The 23,727-nt window shown below is 43.1% G+C and overlaps 2 protein-coding genes and 1 long non-coding RNA gene across 3 annotated transcripts in view; all 3 read left to right on the plus strand.

Annotated features, from left to right (window-relative positions):
* LOC146425397 (uncharacterized) overlaps nucleotides 1-23,727 on the plus strand; it is a 244,001-nt gene that overhangs the window by 141,991 nt on the left and 78,283 nt on the right. The window lies entirely within an intron of this gene.
* LOC146425404 (uncharacterized) lies at nucleotides 5,986-7,510 on the plus strand. Its single transcript, XM_085041449.1, has one exon. The coding sequence runs from the start codon at nucleotides 6,200-6,202 to the stop codon at nucleotides 7,508-7,510; it is 1,311 nt and encodes a 436-aa protein (XP_084897575.1). The 5' UTR covers nucleotides 5,986-6,199.
* LOC146425405 (uncharacterized) lies at nucleotides 11,591-13,744 on the plus strand. The gene has a single exon (XM_085041450.1). The coding sequence runs from the start codon at nucleotides 11,591-11,593 to the stop codon at nucleotides 13,577-13,579; it is 1,989 nt and encodes a 662-aa protein (XP_084897576.1). The 3' UTR covers nucleotides 13,580-13,744.

Consider the following 23,727-nt stretch of genomic DNA (forward strand, 5'->3'; position numbering starts at 1 on the left):
TCGCAAGAGAGAGGAAAAGGGGCCCCAACACATCCTGTTAAGGCATCCTGTTTGCCCACAGAACCAAATAGAAAGGGGAGGGAGACCCCCACCCTGCACATCCTGTATCCTGTATTTGTTGGGAGTGGGCTGTTATAGAATCATTGCTTGGGGAGGGGGGGGGACGACACTGCGAACGTACAAGAACTTGTTTCCCACGACCACCGAAGGGCAGAATAAGATCATCTAACAACACCATGACGCAAAGGGCTGCACCGACTCCGGAAGATATACGTGGTCAGAAAATATAGAGACTGCATAAAAAGGAAGGGCTCGGACTATTTTGGCGCAGTTATCTGCCCAGCGCTGCCTAGCTGATACCCGCTTGCTCTAAATAAATCAAATTATACTTAATTGGACATTGTCTCTGATTGATTATTGAGACCTAATTTATAACAATTGGTGCCGTGACTCGGATAGGGGCAATTCTTAGGGGACCCCTCAACGGGAGGCGCCCCGTTGTCACAACGGCCCGGAGAGGGTACCCCTTTGAAACCCTTACCGACGAACCTAAATTTCGGGTAGTGAGCGAAGGAACCCCTTAATCTTTCTGCACAAAGTCCGGACGAAGACGCGAGACGCGTGAGTATGTGTTAATTTATAACACAGGGAATCTGTTCGGTCGGGGTGGGGATCCTAGAGTGCCGTGTCTGAGACGTCCGGTGCGGACGACCTGAGTGTGGACTCCTTTGTAGTGCGTTTCCCACATCCCGCGAGGGCCTGGGCCATGAACAGGAGGACGTGAGAGTGTGTGTGTGTGAAGGCACTCTGGAAGATGGGACAGAGGAAGAGCAAGCCATCTGGACCCATGGGGGGGGAGCCCCAAGTAAGACTCCCGGATATACCACCAGATAGTCCTCTGGGGTTAATGATCAAATATTGGGATGATGATCCACGTACACGAGGGAAAATTAAGGCAAAAATGATTAACTATTGCATGACAGTCTGGGGAGGAAAACAAATTAGAGGAGACCCTCTTTACTGGCCGGTTTTTGGATCCTCTGAGGATTGGATTTGCCAAGCTCTAAATTTGTATGTAAACTCTAAAAAGCCTTTTAGCCAGGAAGAGAGTGATTATGCAGCCCTGTGGATAACTAGTGGAAATCGGACAAGCCTGTTTGTTCTCAGTAAAGGAAAGAGAAAACAGGCGGAGGAAATACCTCCACCCTATGTTCCCCCGTCCCCCATGCCAGATGCTGCAGTGCCCCCTCCAGCACAACCTCTGCCGGTTCCAAATGCACCACAGATGGAGGGGGATGACACTCCACCACCCGAGAGACGGGTTACTAGAAGCCAGGCAAGGAACCAGTTATACCCTCTCAGAGAAGTAGGCATGGGTATGGTTAATCAACCAGGGGGAGGACAGGCGCCCGGTATCGGATACATAGCCGTCCCTCTGAACTCAGCCGATGTCAGGGAATTTAAAAAGGAAATGGGGCATTTATTGGAAGATCCACTGGGGGTAGCAGAAAGAGTAGATCAATTCTTAGGACCAAATATTTATACTTGGGATGAGATACAGTCAATATTGAGCATCTTATTCATAGCAGAAGAGAGGAGAATGATAAGGGCAGCTGGGATGAGGATTTGGGAAAACAACCACCCACAAGGCCCCATTGGAGATGTTAAATGGCCCCTTCAGAGGCCTAATTGGAACAATCAAAATGAAAACGATAGAGCACACATGCAAGATTTAAGGACTATCATAGTCCAAGGCATTAAGGAGGCTGTCCCCCGAGGACAAAATATGACTAAGGCCTTTAATGAGCTGCAAAAGAAAGATGAAGACCCTACTGAATGGTTGGAAAGGCTCCGGAGAAATTTACAACTTTACTCCGGCATAGATCCTGATTCCCCGGTAGGACAAACATTGCTAAAAACCCAATTTGTAGCAAAGGCATGGGTGGATATTAGGAAAAAGTTAGAAAAATTAGAAGACTGGCAAAACCGGGGGTTGGATGAGTTATTGAGAGAAGCACAGAAAGTGTATGTCAGAAGGGATGAGGAAAGTCATAAGAAACAAGTTAGAATGATGGTAGCAGCTGTAAGAGGGGGACAAGAGAGAACCACCACTAGATCACCGCAAGAGAAATGGCCCCCGAAACCTCCAAGAAATACGGAAGGGCAAAAGAGGAATGAGATAGTGTGCTTTTACTGTGGGAAAAAGGGACACATGAAGAGGGAATGCCGCCAACGATTGGCAGACATAAAAATGTTCAAAGAGGACTAGGGGTGTCAGGGGCTCTATTTGCTGGGGTCAAAAAAAGCATCGGAGCCCCTAGTAAAATTACAGGTAGGACCCCAGCGACAAGAAATTGAATTTTTAGTGGACTCCGGAGCAGAGCGCTCCACTGTGCATAAACTGCCTCAGGGGTGTAAAGTATCCAAAGACACTGTACAAGTAATAGGAGCAAAAGGGGAACCATTCGGAGTCCCTATAATTAAAGATGTGCTAATTGAAACGAACTCTAAATTGGGTATAGGTAGTTTCTTATTGGTACCGGAGGCAGAATGCAATCTACTAGGGAGAGATTTAATGGTAGAATTGGGAATAGGATTGGAAATAAATAAACAAGGATTAAATATTAAAATATACTCCCTTAGCACAAAGGATGAGCAACAGATAGACCCAAAGGTTTGGTACACCCCGGACTCAGTGGGGAAGCTAGACATCAAACCTTTCTCAATAACCTTAACAAATCCACATATCCCAGTAAAAATAAAACAGTATCCGTTACCTGAGGAAGGGCAAAGAGGACTGAAACCCGAAGTCGAAAGGCTAATAAAACAAGGGATTTTAGAGCCCTGTATGTCCCCGTTTAACACTCCAATTTTGCCAGTAAAAAAACCAGATGATAGTTACCGATTAGTGCATGACTTGAGAGAAATAAATAAAAGAACCGTTAAACGGTTCCCTGTGGTAGCCAACCCTCATACTATCCTCAGCCAACTAGGCCCACATGATTGCTGGTACAGTGTGATAGACTTAAAAGATGCATTTTGGGCTTGCCCCTTAGATAAAAACTGTCGCGACTATTTTGCATTTGAGTGGGAAGATCCTGACAGTCATATAAAACAACAGCTACGATGGACTGTCCTTCCCCAGGGATTCACAGAATCCCCCAATCTATTTGGACAAGCCCTGAGTCAAATACTACAAAACTACCAAGTGGGACCAGAAGTTAAACTCATACAGTATGTAGATGATCTAATAATAGCTGGGAAACAAGAGGAATTAGTGAGGGAAGAAAGTATAAAGATGTTAAATTTTTTGGGGAAACAGGGACTAAAAGTCTCTAAATCAAAACTGCAATTTACCGAACAAGAGGTAAAATACTTAGGACACCGACTAACTAATGGGACTAAAAAGCTTGATCCCAGCAGGGTACAAGGGATTCTGTCAATGCCACCTCCCCAGACCAAGCGACAGATTTGACAATTGCTAGGTTTATTTGGATAGTGCAGACAATGGATTGAAAATTACAGTAAAAAAGTAAAATTCCTATATGAAAAATTAACACGGGATGGATTACTTAAATGGACCTCAAGATGAGGAAAACCTTCAAAATCTAAAAAGGGAGTTAACAAGTGCCCCCATACTAAGCTTACCAGACTTAAAGAAACCTTTTTATTTATTTGTAAATATTGAAGAAGGAACTGCATTTGGGGTGCTAGCACAAGAATGGGCAGGAAGTAAAAAGCCGATAGCCTACCTTTCAAAGTTATTAGACCCAATTAGTAGAGGCTGGCCCACTTGTCTACAGGCAGTAGCGGCAGCTGCTGTAATGGTAGAGGAAGCATTAAAAATAACATTTGGGGTTGAGTTAAAAGTTATGTCCCCACATGACATTCGGGGCATATTGACACAAAAGGCTGAAAAATGGATCACTGATGCCCGATTGCTGAAATATGAAGGAATTCTGGTATCATCCCCCAAGCTTACTTTAGAAGTGGCATCCATACAGAACCCAGCACAATTTCTGTATGGGAACCCTGAGAGTAACATCTTATGGCACAATTGCCTACAAACCATAGAGGAACAAACTAAGATCAGGCCAGACTTAGAAGAGGAAGAACTGGGGGAGGGTATGAAATTATTTGTAGATGGTTCCTCACGGGTGCTTGAGGGGAAGCGCAAATCGGGATATGCAATAGTGGATGGAAATAAATTAGAAGTACTCCAATCTGGCCCACTAAGCCCAAGTTGGTCGGCTCAGGCATGTGAGCTGTATGCAGTTCTAAGGGCTTTACAAATTATAGGAAAAGGAGAGGGAACTATTTACACAGACTCCAAATACGCATTCGGGGTAATACACACATTTGGAAAAATCTGGGAAGAACGGGGCCTTATTACATCACAAGGAAAGAGCCTAGTCCACAAGAGACTCATAAAAGAAATTTTAAAAGCTATTAGAGTACCCTCCAAACTTGAAGTGGTCCATGTCAGGGGACATCAAAAGGGATTGGGAACAGTGGTACGGGGAAACAACCTGGCTGATGAAGAAGCTAAACGAGCAGCATTACTACCCCTCTGGGTAAGGAATCCTAGGGAAAGTTGTTCTACCTGCAGGTATGACTTGGAAGGATTCCCTTGTTCTGCTTGCTGGAAGGACTAGGGAGTGGATGGTTTAGTTTGCTCCTGTTACAGTCCTGATGGGCAATCAAATTCGGACAAAGATTTTTGTTATATTCACGGGGAAAACAAACCATACATAGATTACCCCTGTACAACCTACTTGCTAAGCTTTACAACAATAGAGCAAGAAAAATTGAGGCAAGTGGGTATAAAACCAAACTCAGAAGGTAAATGGGTTCTGGGAGACGGAAGAGAGATTTTACCTAAGCCTATGGCCTTAAGGGTTCTGAAGAGACTCCATGAAAAGACCCATTGGGGAACACAGGCCCTGGTGGATCAGTTTGCCAATAAATATATGTGCATGGGTATTTACAACTTAGCTAAACAGATAACCATGGGATGTGTTACTTACCAAAAAGTAAACAGACATCAATTAAGAAAAAGAATCCCTGGGGGCAGAGAATTAGCACATAGACCTTTTTCCCACATCCAGATTGACTTTACTGAATTGCCTTTAGTGGGAAGGTATAAATATTTACTGGTTATAGTAGACCACCACACTCACTTTGTGGAAGCCTTCCCAACGACAAGAGCCACAGCACAAACAGTTGCAAAAACTTTATTAGAACAAATAATGCCAAGATATGGCCTTATAGAAGTAATAGATTCAGATTGGGGACCACACTTTATATCTAAGATTACAAGAGCTGTATCTGAGGCGCTCGGAATTGCCTGGGAATACCACACCCCTTGGCACCCTCAAAGTTCGGGCAAGGTAGAAAGAATAAATGGAGAAATAAAAAGCAACTAACTAAATTAATGCTAGAAACAAAAATGAGTTGGATTAAATGTCTACCATTAGCATTATTAAACATTAGAACTCAACCCCGTACAGATATAGGGATTTCTTCATATGAAATGTTATATGGAATGCCATTTAATTTAGAAATGCCTGAAGACCACCCGGCCATATCAGATTTCCATCTACAATCCTATATAACCAGCCTAGAAAACCGAAGGGAAAAACTCCGTAAGAAGGGACTGGTGGTTCAACGACCACCCCTGTGGCTACCTATTCACTCATTCCACCCTGGAGATGAAGTTTTAATAAAATCTTGGAAAGAAACATCTTTAACCCCTCAATGGGAGGGACCGTATGTCGTGTTGATTTCTACAGAATCATCGGTCCGGACAGCGGAGAGAGGCTGGACCCACGCTAGCCAAGTGAAGAAGTTCAACAGAGACCCCACCTGGAGAGTGGTGGAACAACCACAGGACTTAAAAATTAGGCTTAAGAAATCCTAGCCTGCCTATGCATGAAATCCTATAACTGTATACTTGAGAAACCATGATTTATTGCTTGGAGAATATGTTAATAATTATATTGTTAAGTGCAACATCCATAATTGTAATTGCTACCCTTTTGCTTGCTTTATATGTAAGGTGTGCCAGGAACGATAGTGGGCCCATTGCAAGGGGGGGGAACCTCCTAAGGGAATTTGCCGAATGTGTTAGTGATGGGACATATATGCATTTGGGATACACCAAGAACTGTATTATTACCACTCAAATGAACCCGCACCAATGGTGGCAAACATCACCGGCGGGGAGTGCAGAAAAGCCCTGGTCTATCTGCCTTGTGGTGACCTCATGGTTAAACATGTCAACCGGGACAGCTACAAGAAAAGATCCTTTGTCCCTGAGACCCCTGAAAAAAAAAAAATCCTTGCTGCCGAGAAGAATTCCATCCCCGTGACTCGCTGCAACCGAGCCGACGGGCGAGGCAGAGGGATATATACAGCCAGTGGGGTGAACATAGCTGGGACTATGAAAAGATCTGGTATGAGCTGCCCCAAATCGAGAAAGAACCCGAAACAGGCACCACTGTATAAGGCTAAAAAGGGGACCAAGGCAGGGTCTAAACAAACTAAAAGAATTCAAAAAGCACTGGGACCCCCATCTTCCTACCACACCTATATCTTGCTTTTAAGCCTAACATTTACATGTACTACCTCTGATGTACACCCTCACCAACCTTTTCGCTGGACGTTAAGACAATGGGACAGCCAAACCCTAATCCAAACCCGACTCGGACCGGGGCAAATCAGTTTTAATGCATCCCTGTGTGTTTTAGCTCCTATAGAACCTTGTATGCTTGAAGGTAAAGGTTGGTATTTTTGCCCTAGTGCAAACCCCGGAAAGGGATATTGCAACCACCCAAATTCTTATTACTGTGCTTATTGGGGATGCGAAACCATAGCTTACCCCTGGCTCCCAGACGGAGACAAGCATATTAAAGTTGGGTGGGGACCTTACGGTTGTAATCCACCTGACTATAGTAGCCAGATTGGAAGGAGGGGAGCAGGGCCCAAAGTAACCTGTAAATGGTTATACATAAATATAACACAACCCCAAGATCCTACGTGGCTACTAGGCAAGACCTGGGGTATAAGGTACTGGGAATCAGGAACCGACAGAGGTGGTCTTATCTATATAAAAAAGGAACCTCTCCCCAATGACCCCGAGCCAGTGGGACCAAACCGGGTCATAATAGACATGATAAATACTGAAGCAGATGGATTAGGCATAGACCATGAGGAAAGTACCACCATATCCAAAACCGAAATACCCCCAACCCCCTCGGGAGAAATAACTGATGAATTATGGAGACTTATGGTAGCCAGCTATAAGGTCCTAAACAAAACACACCCAGAATTAACAGACCACTGCTGGCTATGCTATAACGCCAGACCACCCTTCTATGAAGCTATGGGGACAATTGAAAAAGCTAGAAGGGTAATGGGAGCAATCCTGCTCAATGTCTGTGGAAATCTGGCAAAAGAACAAAATCTGGTATCACATTGGCGCAGGTATCAGGAGAAGGAAGGTGCATAGGAAAAATCCCATCTTCTAAAATGCACCTATGTAAAGTAACAATGCAAGCCCAAAAACCAAAAGAGCCTGCAGATTGGCTAATACCAGCTAAAAATGCTAAATGGGTACGTGCAAGTGTAGGGGTAACTCCCTGTATTCCCTTAAAGGAGTTTAATCAATCAGACTATTGCATACAAGTAGTAATAGTGCCAAGAATCACCTACCACCCAGGTGATTACATATATGACCACCATTCGGTCCCAAGGCACCACCTTGTAAAAAGAGAGCCTATTACAGCTATAACTATCGCAACCCTATTAGCATTAGGCACAGCAGGAGCAGGCACAGGTATAGCCTCCCTTGTAAAACAAGACACAGAATTTGCCAATTTGCGAGAAACCGTAGATGAAGATGTAGCCAAAATTGAAAGTTCTATTAGTGCCTTAGAAACATCATTGAGGTCCCTATCTGAAATGGTGCTCCAAAATAGGAGAGGATTAGAGCTCCTACTAGCCCAAGAAGGAGGACTGTGCGTTGCCCTAAAAGAAGAATGTTGTGTTTATGCAGACCATACAGGAGTTGTTAGATATGCAATGTCTGAGCTCCGGAAAGAACTGGATAAGCGAAAAAGAGAGAGTCGACAGAGCTGGTATGAAAGCTGGTTCAATACCTCCCCATGGCTAACGACTCTACTCTCCACACTAGCAGGGCCCCTAGTAGTAATTGTACTAACTCTGACTTTCGGACCATGCATTTTTAACAGGCTGATAGCTATAGTTAAAGGAAGACTGGAAGCAGTGCATTTAATGTTAGTCAGAGCAAAATATGAAAGCATACCTGAACAACAAGAGAGTGAGATGGAAGAAGAGTTCATCTTAAGCCGTGAAGCATTAAGGCGATTCTGCGAACAAAATGGAGATACAGAGAGAGGGGAATTGTGATAGTAATTCGCAGAATCACAAGAGAGAGGAAAGGGGCCCCAACACATCCTGTTAAGGCATCCTGTTTGCCCACAGAACCGAATAGAAAGGGGAGGGAGACCCCCACCCTGCACATCCTGTATCCTGTATTTGTTGGGAGTGGGCTGTTATAGAATCATTGCTTGGGGGGAAAAAGGGGGGGGGGGGTGCACTGCGAACGTACAAGAACTTGTTTCCCACGACCACCGAAGGGCAGAATAAGATCATCTAACAACACCACGATGCAAAGGGCTGCACCAACTCCAGAAGATATACGTGGTCAGAAAATATAGAGACTGCATAAAAAGGGAGGGCTCGGACTATTTCGACGCAGTTATCTGCCCAGCGCTGCCTCGCTGATACCCGCTTGCTCTAAATAAATCAAATTATACTTAGTTGGACATTGTCTCTGATTGATTATTGAGACCTAATTTATAACACTGTGAAGGTCTGGTCTCCAGCTGAAGGTCCAGTGGTAGCTCTTGTCCTCTGGGAACCCAGTAGACAGGGCTAGCTCAGGCAGTTTCAAGGCCAGGTTATATCCAGGTGGGAATGCTTGGCTCTTTCCTCCTGGGTGGAGCATCTCACAATAGGATGAGATAAGTCTATGAGTCATGTGGTGGGTCCTTGATGGCCCATTGTCTGTTATCTGGGGTGGGTCATTAGCAGGCGATAACAGCTAATGGCCTACAGCTGGTGGTAATAGAATACTTAAATGTATCTATATTGTAACCTAGGACAGGAGGGGGTACCAAAGCCCTTGGCTTTCGGAGGAGGCGTTTGTTCGGAGCGCTCTCCACCTAGAGAAATTTGTCTCTAATCTGAGACAGTCTTCCTCAGGATGAACTCTTCACCTTGTTTTCTTGTGCATGCTCCCCTGGTTCTTGGTTCAAGTCCAAACCTTGGAACTAACTTGAGCCAGTTCTGGGGTTCGAGAGCAGGATGTTCAGTCACATTCAGTGATTTTTATCAATTATTTGGCTTTCTTTTCTATATCCTCCCTTTTACTAGGTAGGCAAAAAAGTCAATGAGCAAATGATGCATTGTTTTCAGCAAGCAGTTCCTAGTAAATCATTATCCAACCTCTGACCTCCTAAATCAGTTCCAGAAGATTATTATTCAGCTTCTAGCCCCCCTAAATTAGTAACTTCTAGCCTCCCCAAATCACTATATAAGCTATTTCACCACTATATCTAAGTTAGTTGCAAAGAAAAATAAATGTTTTTATTTATTAACAAAGCTACTTCTACAAGAATTAACATTATACACATAGCATCCATTTTGATATTTGCGAAAAAACAATACTATAATATGTATTTATCACAATCCCTCCTCTTCTTTTTTATAAATCATTTGGTTTGAGCGAAAATTCTTGTTTTCTATGTTTCATAATTCGCTCATTTTTTTCATAAATCAATTTTGCCTCTTCAAAGGAGTCTTCCATATTGTTTGGTTTCTTTAACACCATTATCCTTTGTGCCATTCTAGATGTAGCCAATTTTGAGTCCACAGGTATGGTTACTACTTGCATGCCTTGGACTATGCCAGTAATTAGTCCAATAAAACAGGGACTCAAGCAAGGAAGAAGTAATAAACCAGCTGTTGCACATAAAAGGAAGAAATCCAATTTTTTCCACCATTCTATTCCCAGTAGGTTGTCTCACCAGTTAGTTTTTAGCATTGATTCCCATTTTTGGATTGGTACATGGGCTATTTTTCTGATCTCCTTGGCTATATCCAGGACAGCATTTCGGTTATAATCTTTTTTCAAACAACAATCAGATGTAATAAATTTTCCACAGACACCCCCTTCTTCAGCTAATAAATAATCTAAAGCCAACTTATTTTGATACACTGCAGCTCTTGTTTGTCTTTGTGTAAGGGTCGATCCAAGAATCGAGTTCTGTCTCAACATTTCTCATCAGAAATTACAGGTGCAGGACTTATGCAGAGAATGCTGTGTACTTGCCTAAGGCTGGTGCGGAGCGAATGCTTCGTGCCCGCCTAAGGTAGTACGGAACGAATGCTTTGTGCCTACCCAAAGCTGATACGGAGCGAATGCTGTGTACCTGCCTAAGGTGGTACAGAACGAAGACTTTGCACCTGCCTGAGTTGATACAGAACAAAGGCCTTGTGCCTGCCAATGCGGGTATGTGACGAAGGCTTTGCACCCGTTGCCCTGACACCCATTGTGAAAAACCTGCCGACCATGCCTCGGACACTCCTCCCCTGACCCTGCCAAGTGGAGATTGGCAAATCTCCACAAGAATTAAGGGGGGGCAAAGGCGGCTGGCAAGGAGGGACCAGGTGTATGGACTAGCATAAAAGACAGCTTTGGAGTGGCTGAACTCCGAAGATCTTCCCCACCGAAAGATCACATCGATCTTTGCAGAGGCCAAGGAACGCCGACTGACCGGGACTCCAGGGACGCCGGACGTCTGTGGACCCGTGGTGGTAGCTATAGCCCCTTTCCTTCCCTTTCCTCCCCATCTTTTCCCAATTTTCTCTCTCTCTCTCTCTATCGCAGGCCGCTTTACAGGCCAAATTAATAAAGTTCCCCCTTGGATTGAAATTTAACTCCCTGGACTTGTTGCATTTTGTGTTTTCTTTTCCTTTTTGCACTCTGAGATCGTAGCTGGTATGAACCATCACGCGTCTGCTTACGAGTGGACCGTGACATAAATTGGCGTCACGGACAGGATCCTGATAGAGGCTGAGGGACAAAACCCCTCGAAACTCATTTTTGAGGACTCTATTGGGATTCCGGCTATCAGAACTTAGAGTGCAAAAAGAAGGGGAGTTAAATTTTTGTTTTAGTGACACCTGAGAAAGGGTAAGAGTGGCCATAGGCAATTATCTCACTTTCTCAAGTAGATTTGAGCTGTTTTTGTTGTTTTTGAAGTTGTTTTGTTTTAGGATTAAGAATTTGTTTCTCAAGTGAATTTTGAGCTGTTGTTGTTGCATTGTTTTTGGAGTTGTTTTGTTGCAGGATAGATTTTGAGCTGTTTTTTGTTGTTATATTGTTTTTAGGTTGTCTGGTTTCTGAATCAGGATAGAGAGAAATGTTTCTCAAGTGGATTTGAGTTGTTTTTGTTGTTGGTTTTGTTGTTGGTTTTATTTCTGAGTCAGGATAAGGAGAAAGATGTCTGGCAAACAGGAGAAGAGAGATTTTCAGTTGGTGGATGATAAAAATGTATTATTTACATTTTTGGCTAAATATGGTGCTCGACCCTCTCCTATTGGGGAAGATTGGGCTCGAGATAATTGGAAAAATATGCAGAGTATAGTAGATTGGATTTCTCTGCTACAGAATGAGGCTAAGGTTAAGTTTTTACTACCAGGAAAAAGCAAGACAATAGTCTGTTCTGTTTTGGGTGCCAGCTTGATCGCAGCCATTGAAGACCATCATAGGCAGCGTAGTAATGAAGGAAAAATCATAGAATCCTTAGAAAACCTGGTGCGCTGTCACCAAACAACAATTTCCAAACTGGAAAAGGAATTAGAGCGCAAGGAAGAAGAAAACCATTCCTTAAGGGCTGCTCTTGAAGTAAATCACACTAATTCACAGACCACTAGTTCACAGAATATAGCATCATCAGGATCAATTAACCTGATGTATCCACAGAAGGAATTGGAACAGATGACAAAATTTGATGAAAATCCCCCTTATTTAAGACCCTTATTCAAAACTGAATTTTCTTACCCTAATGATGAAGATACAGACCCCCACATAACCACCAAGGAAACGCCCTATTCTGCCACTAAACTAGCCAAGTTAAAAAGGGAATATGGGCATCTTATCAAAGAATCTGAAACAGAATATGTGTCTTTAACTGGGGGTGACCAAATACAATTGAGTGCAAAGGAGGCTGAGGGTTATTGGGGCCACGGAGTTTTCTTAACAACAGGTGATCACCGAGCCCCATGGTCTCCAACTCAGTGTGCTGCTTACTGGGCTGGAGGGTTAAACCCTCTGGACAGGGGAGACCCCTTGGCAATAATAGGCACAGCTGACCAATTACTAGAAAGTGTACACAAAGCTGCTTGCCTACAAATGATACATGAGAGAAAACTAATTCTTGGATGTGAATTACCAATGATGTTATCTGTTAACCCTGAAATTATGACTGCCTTAATAAGGGGACTGCCTGAATCACTCAAAACCACAGAGACAAGTCTCCAGAAGACCACAGCATCAACGAGTCCTGTGGAGCGGTCGCAGATTTTTATGTGCAGAGGTGATAATAGCAGAAATACAGGCAGTACCAATACAGACTCTGACACAAATTCCTCTGACTTTTCAACACCAGTCCTGCCAGGTAACAGACCTCACCCTAGACCTAAAGTCTGGACATGGGGGGAGGTAACACAAGAATTAGTTGATTACAGTAGAAAATACTGTCTGATAAAGCCTCTAGAAGAGACATCAAGAGGTATCCAGCAAGTAGGAGTTAAAAATGCACTGCCCTGCCCCAGCAAAACTATGGATGTTGCCAAGGAACTGTCACAGCCTAAACCCCTTTCTGTCCAACTTGATTGGTGGCGTTTAGGACTTAAAAAAGGAATTCCTAGAGATTTGATGGATGGTTTACCTTTAGAAAAATTGTGCAAACGGGTAACTCAGTGGCGTGTGACAAAACCACCTTCCTCTGTGAAAGAAAGTGCACCTGTCGCAGCTTCTGCCCCCCCTTTCGTGGATGGTGCAGACAAGACATCAAAGCAAACCTTTTTCTCCAGAACAGGGAAACTAGGATCTCCATTTCCTAGTGGTGGGCAGGAAAATGGAGAATGGATCTATGTTAAACAGCTCACCAAAACAGAAAAAGGAGATGTGTTAATAACAGCTATCGTGGGATTTTATTCTCGCAGTTTTAAGGATGCTGAGAAAAGGTATACTGCTTGGGAGAAAGGCTTGTTTGTGGTAAGCCTGGCTTTCATTGAAGTCGATGCACAGATTGACCATTTCTGTGATGTGTTTTCTGTAACAGAAGAAGCCTCAAAGAACCTTTCTATCCAAGAAACGGAGAGCCTGGATATCAACCAAGATAAACCTGCCTCAGTCATCCGGGTGGCCCCTCCTTTTTCCCAACACCAAACAATAAATGCCTGGCTTATTGTTCCATCATTTTAATTCCCTTTTGCCTGAAAAGGGCAAGGTCTCTATTTTTTGTTTTTGCAGGAGAACCCCGTGGGACTTTAAGAATTTCTATAGAAGAAATATGAATAAAAATTGAAGACTTAAATCTGAAAATGGCCTACAAAATTTTGATTATATTGCTCATGCTTTTCTGCATTACACCTTCTTCCTATAACCAAAATAATAATGAATTGCCTTGGTCTCAAGCCTTCATAGAATATTCTAGCTCTTCCAGAAATTATCCCAAAAAAAACCCATCCAAATTTGGCTTTAGTTGTAATGCATGATGACAAAATTTACCATTTGTCTGATTGGGTCTGGGATAAAAATGAGTGGGTTAGAACCCTACCCGGTATCATTGATGAAAAAATTCAAGTGGAATGCAGAAAAGTGGAACCTGGTTTTCAATACCATTTGTAATTGGAAACACCAGCCAACAACAAATATTATTTAAACCAGAATGGTCTCTCAAAAAGGTTGCTCCCTTTTCTCCTGGAGATGTATGTCGAAGAGACCTGACTGGTGTTTTTAGGAACTAGATTGGGGGTTCTAAATAGCATTGATTTGGAGGTATTATTGAATAAATTGGCTACTGCAACTTTTGATCTGACAAAAATGCAACAGCCTTTAAGGAGGCATTTTTCCTACAGAAATCCAAAAAAATAAATTGGGATAGTGCTAACAATTTTGAAAAGAACCTCCAATCTTGGTGGAAGTTGGTAAATTTTACCTATAATCATGTTAATAACACTGTTACAGATCATACATTAACTATTCACAATGCTTCAGTATCTTTGATTTATCCCGTTTTCACATTAGGCTTGAACCACAATGGAACTACACTCTATCCTTTCGAGCACAGAGCATGGGCCCAAAAGGTGAATGATAAATGGCAAATGATAGACCTGGAATCCTGCATTGTGTGGGAACAACTGTAAAAATAACACCATCAGAACACGAGATTTTTGTTTAGATACTGACCAAAATGTTTGCCATTTTGAAATTCGTCCTGAAATTAACCCTGAAACCGTAATCATTTACATTGGCAAGGGTTGTGCATGCTTAAGAACTGTTTGTAGTAATATCACAGTAGGAAATGTGATAGCTTATACCAGTAATCATACAAATATTTGTATTTGTAATTTTACTGAAATCATGGGATGTGACTTCTCTTACTCAGCTCCAGTCGCTTCCCACCAAATTCTGAAATCTGATATCACATTGATTCATATTGAGCAAGCTGCATGGCAAAAAGTAAATGTAAAAATCTTTCCTATCTTGTTTCCCTTCCTTCCCTTCTCTCCCCTTCCCCCATCCTTAGTGTTACCACCATGTGGTCCCAAAGACAACTCATCCAGAAGACACCTCATCACAAAGAAAGACAACTCACCCAGAAGACGACTCATCATGAAGAAGACAACTGGTCCTGAAGATAAATGTTGAGCCACCGGGTGGTGTAAGGGTCGATCCAAGAATCGAGTTCTGTCTCAACATTTCTCATCAGAAATTACAGGTGCAGGACTTATGCAGAGAATGCTGTGTACTTGCCTAAGGCTGGTGCGGAGCGAATGCTTCGTGCCCGCCTAAGGTAGTACGGAACGAATGCTTTGTGCCTACCCAAAGCTGATACGGAGCGAATGCTGTGTACCTGCCTAAGGTGGTACAGAACGAAGACTTTGCACCTGCCTGAGTTGATACAGAACAAAGGCCTTGTGCCTGCCAATGCGGGTATGTGACGAAGGCTTTGCACCCGTTGCCCTGACACCCATTGTGAAAAACCTGCCGACCATGCCTCGGACACTCCTCCCTTGACCCTGCCAAGTGGAGTTTGGCAAATCTCCACAAGAATTAAGGGGGAGCAAAGGTGGCTGGCAAGGAGGGACCAGGTGTATGGACTAGCATAAAAGACAGCTCAGGAGTGGCTGAACTCCAAAGATCTTCCCCACCGAAAGATCACATCGATCTTTGCAGAGGCCAAGGAACGCCGACTGGACGGGACGCCAGGGACATCGGACGTCTGTGGACCCGTGGTGGTAGCTATAGTCCCCTTTCCTTCCCTTTCCTCCCCATCTTTTCCCAATTTTCTCTCTTTCTCTCTCTATCGCAGGCCGCTTTACAGGCCAAATTAATAAAGTTCCCCCTTGGATTGAAATTTAACTCCCTTGACTTGTTGCATTTTGTGTTTTCTTTTCCTTTTTGCACTCTGAGATCGTAGCTGGTATGAACCATCACGCGTCTGCTTACGAGTGGACCGTGACACTTTGTTGGTTCGATATTGATTCCAGTGCCAGAGCAGTATTGTTAGTTATTTTTTTTACAACTGCTTGGAATCTTATAATGTGATTTAACATATAAATTGGGGTTCGGTAAACCCAACTCCCATCTTGTGCTCATGTGGCTGGCCCATATACTTCTAGTATGTGTTCAGGAGGCCATTCATCCTCTCCCCATTTTTGAAATCCTCTAATCAATTCCCTTTTATTCCTTTTTAAGTCTTCGTAAACTGGTACTCCTAATTCATCCCTATCCGGTCCTGGTAAAAGGAAAAATCCTGGTTGTATGATTCCTAGAGTACAACTTCCTCTCCACCTAGGGGGGAGTTTGGGGTATGCTCTTTTCCCACATATCCAAAATAAGCCATCTGGTTCTTTCCAATAATCATTATCCTGTTGATTTATATTCTCCCAAAATTCGGATATTTCTGGGATTCCAAAATAGGGATTCTTGCCTCTATTTTTACATTGAAAAACTTCTGTTTCATTGTTATATTTACGATTTTTTCACTTTGTTTTTCTCTGGGCCCAATACAGTGTTGGTTCTTCTGGGACCCAGATGTAAAAGTGCCATTAGTAACTTTATATCTTTTACAGGGGGTACTTCCTACTCCCTTAAGAAAATTTTTCCCAGTGCGCCAGAGGCATTCTTCTCCTATCACTGTTGAGTTTAAAATCCACCCTTCTGGTCAGTTTTCCCCTCTTATTTTTTTCCAGTTCCATTAAAGAAGTTCAACGGGGCCTAGACTACTGCCTTTCCATGGCCATTCCTCTGTCATTAAGGCCTCGCCACAAACCCAACAATTGGTTACATTTAGTTCTTTGCTTATCCTGTCCCCCAAATCTACAAACAGGTTTTTCCCTAAGATGGGGATTTCTATTTCCATTTCTAATTGTTTCTTTATTCCTGAATATAAATTTGGGTGGGGGTTGGGTTTTACACAAGGGATTTTTAAATGTCAGGTGACATTTTTTATTAATTCTTCTTTTACCGTGTCTTGTACCCCACCTCCATCTGAGAGGTCCAAATGTCCAGCTTTAGTAACATAAATCCATGATTCCCCTCTTGGACAGCTTAATCCTAATTTTGTCCCCCTTTTCCAAATTTTGCGCAACCCAATAGGTTTGTCCTGACACTCTACAAATTTCTAATGTCGATTTATCATAACAAACTTGGTTAATATGGGAGTGGACAGTTAAGTAGGAGCCTTTAGTTCTTCCATAGTCTATGTTTTGGTAACATTTCCAATAGGAGTCTACTTGGACATTAGCACAAAAGAGGAGAACTCCAATCAGAGGTCCAGTAGGATGTCTACTCCCATAACCCTTGCCTATGGGGTTGCTATCCATAGCTGGCATCCTTAATGGCGAATAGAGAGATCCACCGGGTCTTGCCCTCAGCCTTATAATTCTCCTAGGATATGCTACGTCCAAGCCTCGCAAATCTCCTTTGGCACTCCTTAACTGTAGCTTCCCACGTTTCTTCAGGTATTTCCCACCTAGTTGGTATTTGTAGCTCCCACCCACGGAGTTAGGCAACTATCTCAGTTTTCATCAAACTGATTGCATTAGAGACTACAGAAGGTTGATGACAATTCTTACAGTATGAGAGATACAAAACTACTGTTGCCCACAGTCTATGTACTCATATTTGACCCAACTCTCATGACTGGCATTGGGATGACTCAGACAGGGTATATGGTATGGTATATGTTCTGGAATAACGTGCAAAGGTCTCTCTTCTTTCTGTAAATTGCATGCTAGTGCCAAGATTCAAAAATCCCCCACTATTTCCACTACTTCATACAACTCAGACCCCCCCTGTTTGAGGTGGAAGTATGCTATCCCAGGGGGTATGTGTTAGGTTCCCTAAAGTTTGCCCCGGTGGTATTTAGAACCACCTATAAATTCTTCGATCCACGTTCCAATTTTCAGTTAATCTGTTCTTTTCTCCTATACATTGCATTCAGATGTCCCATTTAAAAGTCAATTTAAGGTCTCCAGGTGTGGAAGTTATAGTCCACTCATGGGGTTCTTCCACAGGCCCTTTGATCCTGCTGACATGGATCCACCCTCTTTCCCTGGTCCGGATAGCTGCTTCAGTCGTCAATAGTAACTGAAAAGGACCTTCCTATTGTGGAGTTAAAGATTACTCTTTCCATGTTTTCACAAATACCCATTCCCCTGGGTGGATATTATGGATTTTAAATTCTAAGGGTGTGGTTTGAGGGAGTATTCCCTTCAACCACAAATTCTCAAGTGTTCTTGCAATTGTGGTGACATATTTTCTAACACTTACTTCCCCTTCCTAGTAAGTAGCGGTTTCATGTTGGGTGGTCAAAAAGGGCAACCCGAACATTCATAGGGTTGTCGCTGTTGAACCGCTAACAGAAAGAAAAGTCCAGGTCTTCAGTGTGGCAAATATAAATTTTATTAATTAATTTCAACTTATACAGACTTTCAAAGGTCACTCAGATTGGTTGGTTCAAAACCTCCCCCCAGGCCGATTGGCCAGGCTTGAATCATTCATATTTTGAGACACTGTTTCAACAATATTCAAACTTTATCTTTGTTTATAAAACACAGGAAGACGTGAGAAAAAATTCTCACGGGAAAGGTCTGTGCTCGCCACAGCTCCCCCTTTTTATTTAAGAACGGAAGGCATTGCTTGTGAGCCCTAGTGGATCAGCATGAAGGATCTGCTTGGTAATGGCCAGTTACCAAACAGAGCCTGGTTAAAACACAAGAAGGGGTCTGTCCGGCGGTGGCCAGCCACCAAACAGAGCTCGAAACAGATGCTGATTAAGATGGTCAAAGAGACTCCTTGCAATACCCTAGATAGAGCATATATAAAACCTAATTCTACATATAAATCTGTAATTCAACAAAACATGCATTCAAAGTCCTTGCTTTCTGACTCCATAAAATAAATTTCAGTCTCTGCTTGTGGATGGACCGGCTTCTTGGTCATCATCAGAAGGATCACTTGGTTGGTGTTCTGCATTCTGGTTGTCATCTTGAGGTTGCTGGTTCTGTCTCGGGAGCTGCAGGTCAGGGCGGACGCATTTTGCAGGCAGCCATTGTACCCCAGTATCTGTGGAAACGCAAGCATACCCCTGACCCCAAGCAATAAGCTCATGCGGGCCTTCCCAGGTGTTAGTAAGTAGGTTCCGTACCCATACCTTCGCCCGGGGCAAACGCAACTCGCCTGATGACTGCAATGAGAGAAAATGGTTCAAAATTGTTGGAAAACACAGTTTTCCAGCAAAACTTGTGTTGGTTGAGCAGGCCTGAACAAAGCCTCAGCATAGTCAGGCCTCAGTAAAAATCCTAGCAAGCTGTCGTGAGAAGCTAACACCTGGGAACCACAGCTGTGCTTCTGAGCTGTGAGAAGAATGTCATGAGAAAGAATAGGGAGTCAAAAGTGTTATGAGAAAGAATAAGGGAGTCACCAGGAGGATCCCTGAATATGTGAGAACAAACTGCAGATACGTGTGTAGCTATAATTAGAAACATCTGTAACAGTATGTAAGTTTCTCGTTTGGTGAAATAAAATGGAGCTTGCTTTATGACTTATATTAAGTCGTGTGTGAGTTCTCTCTCGCCGTTCGTCAAATGGTGACCTTCCGACATGATACAGAGACACAGATAGCAGGACTTAGGACCCTGCTCCGAGAAGCGACGACCACGGACACTGGCAGCAGATTTTACGACCCTGTTCCAGAAAGCGGTGAGAACGGAGAGGTACCAGAGCAGCGCCGGTGGGCTAAGATCATTGCCTCTGCTTGGGGGAATGATCCAAAGGCTCGGACCGATCAAGACCTGCTTCTGTGAGGGCTATAACTCGGTGAAGCTGCATTGGCGAGCGCGGAAAATAGAGAGATGCCCCAGTGGTGCGCTCTGACGGCAGCAACCAAGATACTTTAAACCCAGCTGGACCAAAATGGAGACAAAGGTAGCCCAATGTTTATTGTTATGCTTTTTAGAAAAACATGGACTACATAAAGGCACTCTTGCAGTTAGCTGGCCTAATTGTTGTAGGACAAGCCTATGGATTTTTTACAAATCCTGCTACAGTATTCGAAGTAAAGGAGTGGTTAAATTATGGAGCTAGTTTACTTTTAGAGGGTAATAAAACTGCAAAAAAGCTTGGCAAACCGTGGAGTAAAGTAATAACCTGCTTACAGCAATATGCGGCAGAGAGAAAAGTTGCAGACGTAACAACAGAAAAAGTAGCAGCCGCAGAGAGCAGAGAAAAACCTGAGAGTTGCCGTCCTGCCTTTAACATGCAAAAAGCTTTAGCAGCTGCACAGCTGGGGGAGCCCCCCCGCTTGGGGGGGGGAGCCGTAATTCTCCCTTGCTGCCACCACTAGAAGGGCAGCTCTCTGCACCGCTGCCAGAAGCTGAAAAAACGCAGCTTTCAGTCCCCCTTTCTCCAGAAGCTGTGCACAAAATGCGTCAGTGTATTATAGAAAATAGCAGCTCTACCACGAAAAATATCTCAATTACCTTATCTGAAAGTGACATCATTAAAACTTCACTACCAGCGGCAGCTCAAGCTCTAATAACAAAAGCAGTGTCAGGACAGCAGAAGAATAGCAGAAAGTCACCTCACTGCTATTGGTGTGGCGAAGTAGGGCACATCCGGCGGCAATGTGATAAGCCCGTTTGGTGCTCTTATTGTGATAAAAATACCCATTGCGTTAAAACCTGTCGATCGAGAAACAAACAGAGCACAGCAGCCCCTCCTCCCGAACCGAAGCCTAGAGCGGAAGTTACTCCAACCCCAGCTTCTGGTCAACTGGCAAAGAAAGCGGAAGTCGCAGAGGATACCCCGATAGGCGGCGCCGTGAGCCATCCACGCCTCCTTCACCGCCTCAACTGTTACATCTGTGGTAAGGTCCTAAACTCTACCCCTCCCCAAGGATGAGGAAATGATTGACAGCTTCAGCAGTGAACCAAAACTAACCAACAGCGTTGCCAGCAGAAACAACAGACTGATGCCGGAATCGGAGGTGCACAGAGCAGAGCGAAAGCCAGGGGCAGTTCTGCTGCCCTTGCCCCCCTTCACTTTCTCCTGTTCTGTTCCCTTCCCAAGGGGTCCTGTTCAAAGCCTTAAAAATCAATCCAATGGAGTTGTTTCTCCTCGTAGTCATGGAGAACTTTCAAGAGTTCTTCCTTTTTGCTCTCTAGCTGCAGATACAGATCTTTTAACAGGTTCTCCAGCTGTTCCCCCCAAGACCTCTAATTATTCGCTTTGCCAGATGAAACGCCCATTGCCAAGTGGCAGCTTTTCCTGAAGCTAACCAACAACACAGAACAAAGCTGCACCTTCTGCTCGCTGAGACCAACACCGAGATCAAGACCGTTGCTGAGAGTAATGCAAGCAAGCACCAGCTGCATCCCAAGATGCCCTTGTCAAAGCTCCAAAAAGCAATTTGTGAATGTGTTTTCAGAGTACCCTGTTATTTAGTGCAAACAAGTTATAGTTTGTACTTGTTTCCAGCTCTTCACAAATGAAAAAGCATTGTAACAATATAATTATCCTGATAAGTAATAACACCTTGATTGCTAAAGCCTTGAAAAAAGTTGAATTTTGCTAAAGTGTTGCTTAAGACAGTGTTTGTGTGTATGTGTGAATATTGCAGGCCTGCTGAGAGTGTGGTTTTGATTTCTTGAGAGTTTTGATGTGTGGATGAAACCTATGAGTAAAGTTATACTGAATAGTTTAAGCTACCTGATAAGTGTCATTAAAGTTAGATTTAAATAATACCTTAGTAAGTTTACCTAAGACGAAAGCTAAGCAAGATTGAAATAATAAAAGTATGGCAAATTGCATAAAATTTTAAATTCTGTCAAGTTTTAAATTCTGTTAGAGTTAAGTTTTGTTAAAGTGATATTAATTTTAAATTCCATTGTGGTTAAGTCCATTTATAGTTAAGTCTCATTGGTGTTACTCAGTTTACTATTTGTTAGTTTTAAATAATTTGTTAAGATTAAGCTTTATTCATTTTCAGTAATAATTATTTCAGGTTTTAAATTTATTAGTTTATATTATTATTCACAAAGGCCTTTGCAGTTTTATCTTCCTTAGTTAAAGTTAAATAATAATGTCCACTATTTTCAAATATTTCACCTCACCTTATATAGTTATCTGCAAAAATAGTATCATTTTAGAACACTTTCTTTATTGATATTGGTAGAAGCCTGTTTATAAGATATTCCTAGAAAACCCTCCTACTTAGGGCCTAGGCTCTGGCCAAGCCTCGGTCCTAACTAGCTGGGAAATATGCCATGAATCCCAAGTGTTTCTGCACAAAAATGTGAGCAAGTAATTTTGACTTGCCAAATTGAGCTTATAAAAGCTAAACCTTCTTTCAGGTAAACTTGGAGTCCTTACCCGGGAAAAGTTCTCCAAGCTTTGCCTGTGAAGTGAATGTTTTCAGCAATGGCAGTTCCTGAACCGTGGCAACATAACTAAATAACTAGTGATATTTCCTTAAGTAAATTTATAATAATTGTAGTAATAAAAATTACTTATAGCAAAGCAAATTAATCTGATAACAGAAAACGTCTGTTATCACAAACAAAACGGGGGAATTTGTTGGAAAACACAGTTTTCCAGCAAAACTTGTGTTGGTTGAGCAGGCCTGAACAAAGCCTCAGCATAGTCAGGCCTCAGTAAAAATCCTAGCAAGCTGTCGTGAGAAGCTAACACCTGGGAACCACAGCTGTGCTTCTGAGCTGTGAGAAGAATGTCATGAGAAAGAATAGGGAGTCAAAAGTGTTATGAGAAAGAATAAGGGAGTCACCAGGAGGATCCCTGAATATGTGAGAACAAACTGCAGATACGTGTGTAGCTATAATTAGAAACATCTGTAACAGTATGTAAGTTTCTCGTTTGGTGAAATAAAATGGAGCTTGCTTTATGACTTATATTAAGTCGTGTGTGAGTTCTCTCTCGCCGTTCGTCACAAAATCACAGGATTATTCAAATTCGGTGGCACTGTAAGGTGATTGATTGTATACAAAGATTTTTCCAATCGACTCTGTGGTGTTTCCCCATGCATTCCCCCTTTTTGCCTTTCCAAAACATGCTTCAGAGTTCCATGAGCGCGTTCAACAATGGCATGGCCAGTAGGAGAATGCGGAATACCAAATGTGTGGTCTACACCCCATAGGTGTAAGAACTGCTGCGTCTTCAGTGAGGCATAGGCAGGACCATTGTCGGTTTTCACAGTGGCTGGCACACCCAGGACCGAGAAGGCTAATTTCCAATGGGCAATGGCATCATGACTCTTTTGTCCAGTATGAGCAGTTGCCCACATAGCTGAGGAGAAAGTGTCAATAGACACATGCACATACTTGACCCGGCCAAATTCAGGAATGTGTGTCACATCTGTCTGCCAGAACTGTAAGGCCTTTAGACCTCTGTGTTTCACCCCCTATGGCAGAGGTGCAGCGAGTCCGTGGCAGTCAGCACAAGCACTGACAATGTCACGAGCCTCAGTTGGCATCAATTGAAACTGCTTGTGCAGGGAATGTGCACTCTGATGAAAGAAATTGTGCGATGCCTTGGCTTGTGCAATTTTGTCAGGCTGAGGTGCCACCCATGCAGGGTTGGCTAGCATGTCAGCCCTGGCATTGCCTTCCATTATAAAACCTGGTAAATTGGTGTGGCTTCAAATGTGCAGAATATAATATGGATGCACTCGAGCCTGAATCGCCTTCCACAGGGTTCGCAATAGCGAAAACAGAGTCGCATTATTGACTTCTTTTAGAAGTGAACAATCTAAATGTTTGGTTTTGTCTGCTACATAAGCAGAATCAGTGACCAAATTCAAAGGCACCTGAGAGAACCGCTGAAAA

The sequence above is a fragment of the Lichenostomus cassidix genome, chromosome W (assembly GCF_008360975.1).
Source record: "Lichenostomus cassidix isolate B80296 chromosome W, HeHo_3.0, whole genome shotgun sequence".
NCBI classification, from domain to species: Eukaryota; Metazoa; Chordata; class Aves; order Passeriformes; family Meliphagidae; genus Lichenostomus; species Lichenostomus cassidix.

What these genes read in the sequence shown, in the direction of transcription:
- LOC146425405 (XM_085041450.1), top strand. Translation starts at nt 11,591, where the DNA reads ATGTCTGGCAAACAGGAGAAGAGAGATTTTCAGTTGGTGGATGATAAA.
- LOC146425404 (XM_085041449.1), top strand. Translation starts at nt 6,200, where the DNA reads ATGGTGGCAAACATCACCGGCGGGGAGTGCAGAAAAGCCCTGGTCTAT.